At 35.6% G+C, this 12,234-nt stretch overlaps 1 protein-coding gene across 1 annotated transcript; it reads left to right on the top strand.

Annotated features, from left to right (window-relative positions):
- The first annotated feature begins 9,079 nt into the window (after window positions 1–9,079).
- LOC136417703 (uncharacterized) lies at window positions 9,080–11,056 on the top strand. Its single transcript, XM_066403522.1, has one exon. It carries the CDS (start codon window positions 9,080–9,082, stop codon window positions 11,054–11,056), a length of 1,977 nt encoding a protein of 658 aa, XP_066259619.1.
- The last annotated feature ends 1,178 nt before the right edge of the window (window positions 11,057–12,234 follow it).

Here is a 12,234-nt window from a genome sequence, read left to right as displayed (position 1 = left end):
ACTAAAGATCACCTGAGTCCATTCTTGGTCCCACTGAATCCTCTCTCTACACCATTGTAAGCGGTTAGATCGATGTTCTCGAGTGAGAGGCAGCACCCAATGCGGACGATAGGACAAAAGGCCAAAACTTCGTATTCGGCGATATACTGTACGCATACCAACCCTATTCCCGTGTTCTTCAAACTAATGATTTGCAATAGCTCGACTGCTGCTAAATCGGTCTCTAAGAGCCAAAAGTCGCAATCGACGATCTTCGCGCTCTGTGGTTCCTCTGAGTCGCCCAGTGCCTCTGGCTCTGTGCCCACGGCCTTCCTGAGTCCACGATTGGTAACACCGCACTATGGTTCCTAAGGATCTGTTAGTTCTTCTAGACATTTCTCTGACCGACAGACCTGCTTCGCGCAACCCAACAATCCGCCCCCTCTCAAAGTCATTGAGCTCTAAGGATCTGTTCAATTCTACGCACTCTAGGCATAATGAGTAAAAACTATGACCGATTGCAACACACTTCACAAAAGTTGCGATGCAAATGTGAACAAAAATGTTTAAACAAAATTTAATTTTTTTAAGGAACGACCCATGGAAACCAAAAAAAAAATTAACAGATAAACTTGAAATTTTGATCATTTCTTTCTTTTTTTAGATAAGTCAACATGCAAAAAATTATCAAAATAAAATGGTTTTTAATGGGTGTTTACCTTTCTTTGTCACGTAGTATATCTACATAAAATTTTATGCTAAATTTGATGCTGATATTCATTTGTTAACAAATACGTCAGTAGCGTGCGCTTAGGGGGAGGGGCATAGGGTATTTTTATCTAACTTTTTTGTACGTCATCTATCGACAACTTTAACCCCAAATAAAAGTTATTTGAACTTTTTTACACAAATAAGGTCCTTTTATTGCAAGTCGCTATTTCTTACCATTTTCGAAATAATGGCACTTAAACATTTCTCTGCATGACTGAAACTGATGCGTCTATTTAAATTAAAATTGGCAGATTGTGCGACTTTATTATTATTATTATTATTATTCTTAGTATTGTTAATATTATTTTCCAATCAAAATGTTTTTACAAAATACCAATGAACATAACTAGTTAACATAAAATACAATGATTGATTATAAAATATGCTAACATCATAGTATTTTTGGAAATTCTATCACTAGTGAAATAGTCATACTTATTAATACTAATATTCAAAAAGAAGAGATAATATTATTGTTTATTTATAAATAATAGATTTTGGTCTGAGAGCCGCTAAATTCCTTTTATTTGAATTTCCAATTTTTCTGTAATGTTATCGTATTTTATTAACACAATCATCATAAATAAATTATTGTCATTGTTTCTGCTCTAAAAATTGTTCGAAAACATTTCTGTTTTCTCTTATGCATAAGCGTGCTCTTCTTGTGTTAGGTTGTGTAGTATGAAATGAGTAGAATTGAATTGAAACTTTAGTCATTTTTTTTTCATATGAAATGTTTTTATTGTCAATCGAAATATGCACCACCATTATCAATACACTACTGCCATTTAACGGGAAGTTCATTGATTCCCCTGCTGTAAAAGCCTGCAGGCCGGGAGTCGATAAACTCTTGGAAGGCAGCTTTGACAGCCTCGTCGGAGTTGAATGTTTTCCCTACCAAGAAGTTATCCAAATTTTGAAAGAAGTGGTAATCAGTGGGTGCTAAGTCGGGTGAATACGATGGATGACGAAGAGTTTCCAATTCCAACTCCTGTAGCTTGGCCCAGGTGACTTGTGCGGTGTGGGGCCGAGCGTTGTCGTGCAACAATAGCGGTGTGCTTCGATTGACTAATCTTGGCTGCTTAACCGTCAGTTGCCTCATAATTTCGGTCAGTTGTCGGCAGTAGACATCAGCCGTAATCGATTCACCAGGTTTCATGAAGCTGTGATGGATGACACCTGCGTTGGACCACCAAACAGACACCATAAGCTTCTTTTGATGAAGATTTTTTTTCGCACAATGTTTTGGTGGTTCATCTTCCAACCACCACGATCCAACCACTGCGATGAACGTCTGGTATTGTCATATAGGATTCATTTCTCATCACAAGTAACAATCCGATTCAAAAATGGATCGTTATTATACCGGCACAACAAAGAACAACAAAGAACAAGCTTCGAGACGTCGTTCTTTCTGTATGTCGCTCAACTCATGCGGTACCCACTTGTCCAGCTTTTTCACCTTACCAATTTCAGCCAAATGAGTCAATATTGTTTTTTTGGTTACACTGAATATTAACGATAATTCGCTTGCACTTTGACGTGGATTCACTTCCACCACGACTTTCAGATAATCGTTATCCACTTGAGTTTCAGGTCGTCCACGTGGTTCATTTGTTAGGTCAAAATTGCCAGAACGAAATTTCATGAACCAACGAGATACTGTTTGCTGTGAAGTGACTTCAGTACCAAACACATCATTAATATTGCGAGCCGTCTGAGCTGTTGTGGTTCCACGGTGGAACCCATATTTCATTAACACACGAATTTCACTATTTTGCATGGCTGCACAAAAATTTTTGTAAAAATAAAAGTTTTCAATAATTTTTAACACTTTAAACTCTGATCGAAAGAGGAAGAATGTGCCTTTTCCACATAAAAAAGTCAAGTCCAAATATAGATTTAGAGTGAAGTTATTCGCGGTTGAATGTGGCATTTCGAGAATCTACTCATTTCATACTACACGACCTAATAAAACAAATTGAGAATATCAGCGTTTGTGTATTCTTTCATTTTGATCGAAAGTTTCACTTTAATTTTACAACAGCCACCGAAAAACAAAAACGTGCAATGCAAGTAATAACTGTCATTATTTCTTTTCCATGGCCAACTACGCGAAGAATAAAAATTTACCAGAGTGAATATGTACTACTAGTTTCACATAAACTTAATTATTTCGAAAATGGTTTGGTATAGGTATGGGTAACCCTAATACAGTTCGATAGAGAATTACATTTTCTACTTGATACTGCTTAAAGTTATAGGGTGTCCCATTTAAAAAAAACGACTTTTGCAACTTCAAAAATGTAAATGTTAGGAGTTGAATTTTGGACACCCTGTATAATACTAAGCCATATAACTAGTGAAAGTGTGAACCTAAGACTATGTATTGACATTCTGCAAAATATGGATATTATGTCTGTAATAACTGCGGAGATATGCAATTTTAAATTTGGCCATTACAGAGGCATATTTTTAATTCAAGGTCAAATATCCTAAAAACGGTAAGAACTAAGTATAGGACATTATACAGAAAATGTACTTAAAATATTATGAAGAATCTAAAAATAAAATAATATACTGGGGGTTCTATTTGAAATAAGCAAGTTACAGCTATTTCCGGTTAAACCGGAAGTGACAGCAAGTTGAAACTATTAAAAAAAAAAGTATATATCAAACTTAATATAACTCCAAATTTTCAAATTCGTATCACTTTTAGATCCTAGTAAACTTCTAATGAACGGGTTATGTGAATAACCCTTTATAGTAAACGCCAAACTAAAAGTTTCGCACGTCATCAAAGTTTTATGTCACGCTGTCCTACGCTGTTGCCAGACTTCAGAACAAATCTTTGAGGCGATATAATTTGTTTCAGGACAGACAATCGTAAGATTTAATAAAAAAATGTTTTTAATTAAAGACTTTTATTATTGTGTGAGTAAATAAAACTCGGTCTAACTTATAATAATACTTATACTTTTTATTGCACACGTCGGAGAGGCACAAGAATTGTTTGACTTTTCCATACCTTTTTTTACTTTACCATACCTTTAAAACTTTTTTTACTCTTATTATTTTTGCATATGACCAACAGTTGGCGTAAAAAAAATAAAAATCGTTTTTCTTATCCTATTAGGCATCTTTTCTACATATACCAAGAATGTGCTGGCGACCATTTTGAACATTTGATGTGAATTTTATTATTATCTGGGGGATTTGATACAGTTATTTCAATTTGTTCATATTGCTAATAACTGATTAAATTATTTATTTCTCAATTTTTGCTTTTAATTCTTGGTTAGTTAAATATCGATTTCATCTTTTAGACCTAAACTTAAGAAAAATAAGAGAGGCGCAATTTGGACGATTTTGTTGACAACACCAACATTCTCTACATAACAATCGCTTGCTGCATTTATCACTAAACGCTGATGAAAAGATGCCTAATAGGGTAAGAAAAACGATTTTTTTTACGCCAACTGTTAATTATATGCAAAAATGATAAGAGTAAAAAAAAATTGTTAAATTATGTGTAGTATTAAAAAAAAAGTTTTATCGAAATCGGCTATTGCAGAAAAAAGTTCTGAAAGAAATAAAATTAGGAGTTGCTGAGGAGTTAGTCCTCCAGGAACGTGAATCACAGAAGAAACATTACCAAAAAATAGAGTTGAACTAGCTGATAATGGGTACCAAAATTGAAATTTGTAAGTGTTACCATTTTTAAGAAAAAAGAGAAAAACGATTATGTTCCGCCATTTTGAAACTCCAATATCTCGACAAGAAGGACCCAAATTGAAAAATTTCATACGAAGGTCCCCCTCTAAAATGGCTGGTAGAATACCCTGTTAAAAGATTTGACCATCATTCCGAAACACCCTGTATAAATATTCGGATATAACGAACAAGTTGTTCAGTAACCAAATATCAAACGAGTCGCCGTCAGGCGGTCGAACTGCAAAAGAAATTTCGACGCCTTGAAACTTATATTGTTGTTTTTTAAGAATTCAGCAAACCTTAGAATTGCATTTTATTATAATATAAATAAATTAGGAATAGGAAATACTAAGTATTACAGTAATGACTGGATAATCCGAATAGAAAGATTGTAGACCGTGTTCACATTACCCAAACTTTCGGATTATATAGTTATTTTGAATTTTGGGCAGATTTTAATAAAAATGTGTACAAGTAAATAAAATTACACATACACATGCAATTTATACTCATTAGTTAGTATATTTCTAAAGAAATGAAAATAATACATATATTAACAAAGAAATGAAAATATATATGAAATGGTAATTATGTAGAAATTTTTACAAACTTATCCAAAGTACTTTGAATCAAATTGTTGGTGTTTAAGTGAATAACTTTCTATCTCACATTCTCCTCAGGAACATCACTTCATTTATTGAAAGAGCATTTTCTTCAGCCCAGTGCAGGCAAGTATCAAAAGAAGCAATCGCTACTTCAGGGGATATTTTTGGTGAAGTTTCTCTTTCATCTTTATCGTCAGAGTTTTCATTTCTGCATGTAACGTTTGCAATAATTTATTCATCATCCAAAAAATCAGTTTCTAAATTATGTTCTTCATCACCCCTCGCCCATTTTCAGTTTCATCGATTGTCTCATTGGCACGATTTACTCGATTGACTAATTCGACCAGCGTAAGTTCTATCTCTCTAAACTTGCTCAAACTGATCAAATCCTCTTCACTCCAACCGTCATTATCATCAGTTTCAGTGATAGGCATTAATTAGTGCTATGATTTTTTAATTAACTTTTTGACCACTTGTGCCCAACATTCGGCTAACAAAAAGACTGCATCCTCCAGCGAAAAGTTTTTCAAATATTTGACGATGACGTCATCTTCTTGCAAAATAATTTCTTGTAATTTTTTTTCTGTACGCAATTTTTACGTTTTCGATAACATTCTGATCCATAGGCTGAATTAGGGCAGTACAGTTGGGTGGTAAAAACGTTACAGTGATTAGTGACCAATTCTGTACCGAGCTTGTGAGCTGAGGCATTAACCAAAATTAAAAGTGCTTTTTTGAGCAAATTTCTTTTTTCCAGATGTTTTTTTATACTAGACACAAATTCCATTCGAAACCATTCGTTGAAAATGTCCCGATTGACCAGCCGCTCTTTTAATGGCGATAAATAGAGGAAGACTGATATTTTTAAACGGTCTAGGATTTTTTGATTTTCCTATGACTAGTAACGGTAATTTATGAATGCCACTTGCATTTGCACAAAGCATAAACGTGATTCAATCCTTGCTTGTTTTACGACCCGGTGATCCTTTTTCATCTGCGTGAACCAGTGTTTTGTCCGGAAGACACCGCCAATATAGACCAGACTCATCCGCATTGTATATTTGTTCTGGATAAAGATCAAGTTCTTCTATTTCACGTTTAAGTTTAACACGAAACGGTTCTACAGCATTTTCATCATTTGACGGTTTTTCGCCAGTAATTTTTAAGGATCGAATTCCAAAGCGTTGCTTGAAGCCTTGCAGCCATCCTTTACTGGTTTCAAAAATAACTGGGGCACCATACTTCACTTCTGTGAAGAAATAACGAGCTTTCTCAATGACCAAAGCTTCAGAAATTGGTGTATGTCGTGCTCTTTGCTATAAAAACTAGGTACAGAAAGCTTCTTTTACATTGGAAAATTTGGCTTTACACATTTTTTTTTTCGATTTCCATATCTCTTTTCAGTGCGCGACACATGGCGAAAATTTTTTCTTTTTTTTTTGATATCACATATAGTGGATTTTCCTACATTATACCGAACTGCAAGACTTGATAATGAGCACCCCGATTCCAATTCACGCAAAATTTCAGCTTTTTGTTCTAATTTTAAAGTATTATATTATATTTTCTTTTCGAAGGCATGATAAGCTTTGCACACAAACACAAAGAACACCACGTGTCATAATAAAGTGGTCATTTATACTGGCAAAATGAAAAATAAGAATTCGGATTATAGATATCGTTCGGTCGTTTGGATTACGGAGTCGTGCGAATTATAAATGGGTCGGATTATACAGACATTACTGTAGTAGGGTTTTATTGTTTAAGTTGCTAATTAATATTATATTATAATGTAATTAAATTGGGAGTAGAAAGTACTGAATATAAGAAGTTATAGTGTATTACCATTAAAGTCGTTAATCAGTATTATCTATGTTGGATTTCTGGTAAAAATCAATCATATCCAAAATTCAACAGTCTTTATGTCTTTTTCTAATTTACTAACTGGAAAAGTTAAGTTTATTAAAGGCCGTGTATGGTTAAGGGATCAATTCGGCCCCCACGGGCGATCGATCTGAAATTTTTACCAATTGTCCCTACCACTCAAAGGACTTACCACATAAAATTTCAACTTCCTAAGTCTCACCATTGAAGGGTAGGACGGGGTTGAGGGTGAAAACTTTAAAACGCCATATCTCGGAAACTATTCATCGTACAGCGTGGGGCAAAATGGTGTGTCCTTCAGTAAACACCTTCTTATTTTCGTATACTTATAGATTTATCGGTTGATGCCAAAGGGCCGAAATCTCAAAAAAAAAAAAAATTTTTGGTGATTTTAGAGGAGTTGGCACTTTGGTACACTAACCATTTTTGCATACTGTATAGAAGGCCTCTAAAAGTATCTACTCACGTTGAATCAAATTTGTACAAAATTCAGTATTTGAGATATAGCGATTCAAAGTATACGTAGACCACGATGCAAAAAAACAGTATTTATCGCAATAAATTATTTTTTCTCACTTATGGCCTTAGTATACCTGTACACATAGCAATAAACTATCGTGCCTAGTGGTGTATATATTTACTTGGCAATTTTCGATTCGTTTTTCGCAGTTTTTTAAAAGGCCGTGTAAGTTTAAGGGGTCAATTCGGCCCCCACGGGCGATCGATCTGAAATTTTTACCAATTGTCCCTACCACTCAAAGGACTTACCACATAAAATTTCAACTTCCTAAGTCTCACCATTCAAGGGTAGGACGGGGTTGAGGGTAAAAACTTTAAAACGCCATATCTCGAGAACTATTCATCGTACAGCGTGGGGCAAAATGGTGCGTCCTTCAGTAACCACCTTCTTATTTTCATATACTTGTAGATTTATCGGTTGATGTCAAAGGGCTGAAATCTCAAAAAAAAAAACTTAGGTGATTTTAGAGGAGTTCGCACTTTGGTACACTAACCATTTTTGCACACTGCGTAGAGGGCCTCTCGAAGTATCTACCCACATTGAATCAGATTTGTATCAAAATCAGTATTTGGGATATAGCGATTCAAAGTGTACGTAGACCACGATGCAAAAAAACAGTATTTATCGCAATAAATATTTTTAAAAAATTTCTCACTTATGGCCTTAGTATACTTGTACACATAGCATTAAACTATTGTGCCTAGTGGTGTGTATATTTACCTGGCAATTTTCGATTAGTTTTTTACAGTTTTTTAAATTATTTTTCATGTGGGATTCTAAGGTCAAATAGATCTAACCCTTTTGCATATATGTAAAAACTTCTCTATTTTTACGACAAAGTCGAGGTACGATCAGGAAATCTTTGAGTTGTATATAGTGATAGTGCTAATATTATTAATTAGGTTAGGCCTGTTAGTTTAAGATGAAAGAGTTTTGAGGGGGTTGATGTTGCCCCTATAGGACGCCTATGTATGTCGCAACCTGGTTAGAACTATTTTCGTCAATTAAGAGGGTTTCGCAATCGTTATCTTCATGCGATTCTTATATTTTATGATTAACGTCTAACCACCCTTTATCGGTACTTGTGAGAAAGGATAGCCGCCCTTTGTCGGCATTTATGGAAATGCACCGATCAAGTGTTATCAGTACCACGGTAACGTCGCAGGTGGTGTCATAAGTCGGTAATTGCTTTCTAGCCAGGGTACGACACTGTTTAATTACCCTTAGTTTAGTATTTAAGAGCGCCCCGAAGCTGGAGAGCTCTCTCTTTCTTTCGAGTGGCTCACCAGAACTATTATCCGCAAGTAGAATTCAAAGTGTATCCGTTAATATCAATAAACCCTATTGTTAAAACCCTAGACAACGTTGGAAAAACCTACATTTATTTTAAATTATGGAATCTAATGATTCATTACCTTCCACATCAGCGTCGCTGAATGTTAAGTGTGTGATTTGTTCACGTGCCTTGAGAAAAGTGCCTGGAAAGGCAAAATGTATCAACACTCATGAAGACGTCCGTTTATATTCAAAAGTATTCTGTGTTGCAGTTCAACAGAATCGCACCGTGTGCGGATATTGCCGCATTTCCTTTTATAAAAAGCAAAGAATGCTGGTCCCAATTCAGCAAAACGCTGGACTTCCTAATGACATCTCTAAAAATCCTGTGGTGGAAGAGTCGATTCAGATTAATATCAACGAGAATAGCGATGATTCCGATACAGACGATACACGTGATCCTGAAGTTAAATATAATTTAACATCTAATGAACAGGCCGAAGAATTAGTTAGTCTGGAAATCGATCGCACCGTTGCAACTCACAAATATTGCATCATTTGTGGTGGTAATACAACTTCCAATTTAATTTTGATTCCCGAGAAGGCTCGTTGTCAGAGTTACGCAAAGAGAAAACTGTTTATTCCAATTGGCGATAGATGCTGTAGAAGTCACATAATTTTCGACTCATTTTTTGAGGAAGATTTAATGAAGATCAAGGTATATTCAAATATTTCTGAAATCACATCGAAAGAGCTCTCTTGCATGATGGAAAACTTAGCGATTAGTTGTGATAAAAGTTTGTTTGATCAAGTCTCGGATTTTTCTATGCCCGAAACACAATTACGACTTTTCACAAGCTTAACTTGGGAGAATTTATTGCAGTTAAAAGAAATGCTAACGTCTCTTAGAAATTCTTGTAACAGAACCACCACACAGGCCATCGTTACCTTTTTATTCAAACTTAAAACCGGTAATTCACATGAACTAATTGCTTCCATTCTTCATTTACCCAATAAAGGGGTCGTCTCGGAGTATCTTAAATCAGTGAGATGTGCTTTTGTCCAAAATATTCTAGCTAAACACTTTGGATGTCAAAATACGACTAGGGAAAAAATTATATATGAAACTAGTCCAGTTGCTCGAACAGTACTTAAAGCTGATAATAAGGATTTAATTCTGATATGTGATGGCACTTATGCTCGACATCAGAAAAGCACGAACAATGAATATCAAAGGAGATCGTTTTCTGGTCAAAAGAAAGTACCTTTATGTAAACCATTCACAATATGTACCACTAGTGGTTTTATTGTCGACATGCTTGGACCGTTCGGCGCAAACGAAAATGATGCGCGAATTTTAAGAACAATTCTGGAAGTTGAGAATACGGGATTATCCGATTTACTGGAAGCAAGGGATATTTTTGTACTGGACAGAGGATTTCGGGACGTAATAGAATATTTAAATAGTAAAGGATACAAAACAGCCATGCCAGCTCTCAAAGGCAAACGCAAACAGTTAGAGAGTTTAGAAGCCAATCGCTCGAGACTTATAACAAAAGTCCGATGGGTCGTTGAAGCTGTTCACGGTATTTTGAAACAAAAATATCAATTACTTGACCGGAAAATAGATAATAAGATCGTCCCGACAATAGGCGAGTATTTTAGAATCGCGGCTTTTTTACAAAATCAGTTTGGGCAACGATTAACTTCCGATAAAGACGCAGGAGAAGAAATCATCGCAAGGATGCAAGCGCTAGTAGATACACCGAATTACTTGGCGGAAGAAGTAGAAACAGGAAAATGGGCGCGTAAGAAAGTTATTTTCAGACGGATTACTTCAAATGCGATAAAGGATTTCCCTCAATTAACAGAAGCTCAATTAATATTACTTTTCACAGGTACTTATCAATTGGGCCAAGCTAAATCGTATTTAGCAGAGATAACGAACGAAGATGGTTCCCTGAATGTTGACTACTTGAAAGAGAATGCAACTATTTTGAGAATACAATCTCGTTCTAGGCATAGTAATCGGAAAACCTACACCTCTTTCATCGATTATACGCTAAAACGAAATGATGTAGCAGGTATATGTCGCTATTGCTGTGATTGCGCGAATGGAAAGCGTACTGTCGGTTGTTGTTCTCATGTGGCTGCAATTATTTATTATTTATCACATGCTCGTTACTTAGCCCGAATTATCAACCCGGCCGAGATTTTAACCAACATGTTTAAGAACACTGGTTTCGTAGGTGTCCAAGAAGACAGTGATACGGATGAAGACGCTGACGTCACCACCCTACCTGATTAATAACTAGTCTTCTCAAAAACATTGAATTTCTTCCCTTCTTTCTGGGTACATAATTATACTTACTTGTCCATCACTTTAGAGGGCAGCTCTAGGGGCTCTATGCCGTATATATTCTATAACGAAGTCATTTGGTGTTGATGCTGTTTTCTGCCGCGTTAGTTATATGAATTATATGGATTTAGACTTATAAGTTATTGATATTTATATATCTATATTTTCAATCGCTATATCCCAAATACTGATTTTGATACAAATCTGATTCAATGTGGGTAGATACTTCGAGAGGCCCTCTACACAGTGTGCAAAAATGGTTAGTGTACCAAAGTGCGAACTCCTCTAAAATCACCTAAGTTTTTTTTTTTGAGATTTCAGCCCTTTGACATCAACCGATAAATCTACAAGTATATGAAAATAAGAAGGTGGTTACTGAAGGACGCACCATTTTGCCCCACGCTGTACGATGAATAGTTCTCGAGATATGGCGTTTTAAAGTTTTTACCCTCAACCCCGTCCTACCCTTGAATGGTGAGACTTAGGAAGTTGAAATTTTATGTGGTAAGTCCTTTGAGTGGTAGGGACAATTGGTAAAAATTTCAGATCGATCGCCCGTGGGGGCCGAATTGACCCCTTAAACTTACACGGCCTTTTAAAAAACTGCGAAAAACGAATCGAAAATTGCCAAGTAAATATATACACCACTAGGCACGATAGTTTATTGCTATGTGTACAGGTATACTAAGGCCATAAGTGAGAAAAAATAATTTATTGCGATAAATACTGTTTTTTTGCATCGTGGTCTACGTATACTTTGAATCGCTATATCTCAAATACTGAATTTTGTACAAATTTGATTCAACGTGAGTAGATACTTTTAGAGGCCTTCTATACAGTATGCAAAAATGGTTAGTGTACCAAAGTGCCAACTCCTCTAAAATCACCAAAAATTTTTTTTTTTTTTGAGATTTCGGCCCTTTGGCATCAACCGATAAATCTATAAGTATACGAAAATAAGAAGGTGTTTACTGAAGGACACACCATTTTGCCCCACGCTGTACGATGAATAGTTTCCGAGATATGGCGTTTTAAAGTTTTCACCCTCAACCCCGTCCTACCCTTAAATGGTGAGACTTAGGAAGTTGAAATTTTATGTGGTAAGTCCTTTGAGTGGTAGGGACAAT

This window comes from Euwallacea similis, chromosome 29 (assembly GCF_039881205.1).
Source record: "Euwallacea similis isolate ESF13 chromosome 29, ESF131.1, whole genome shotgun sequence".
Taxonomy (NCBI): Eukaryota; Metazoa; Arthropoda; class Insecta; order Coleoptera; family Curculionidae; genus Euwallacea; species Euwallacea similis.
This window is presented reverse-complemented; position numbering and strand designations above follow the sequence as displayed.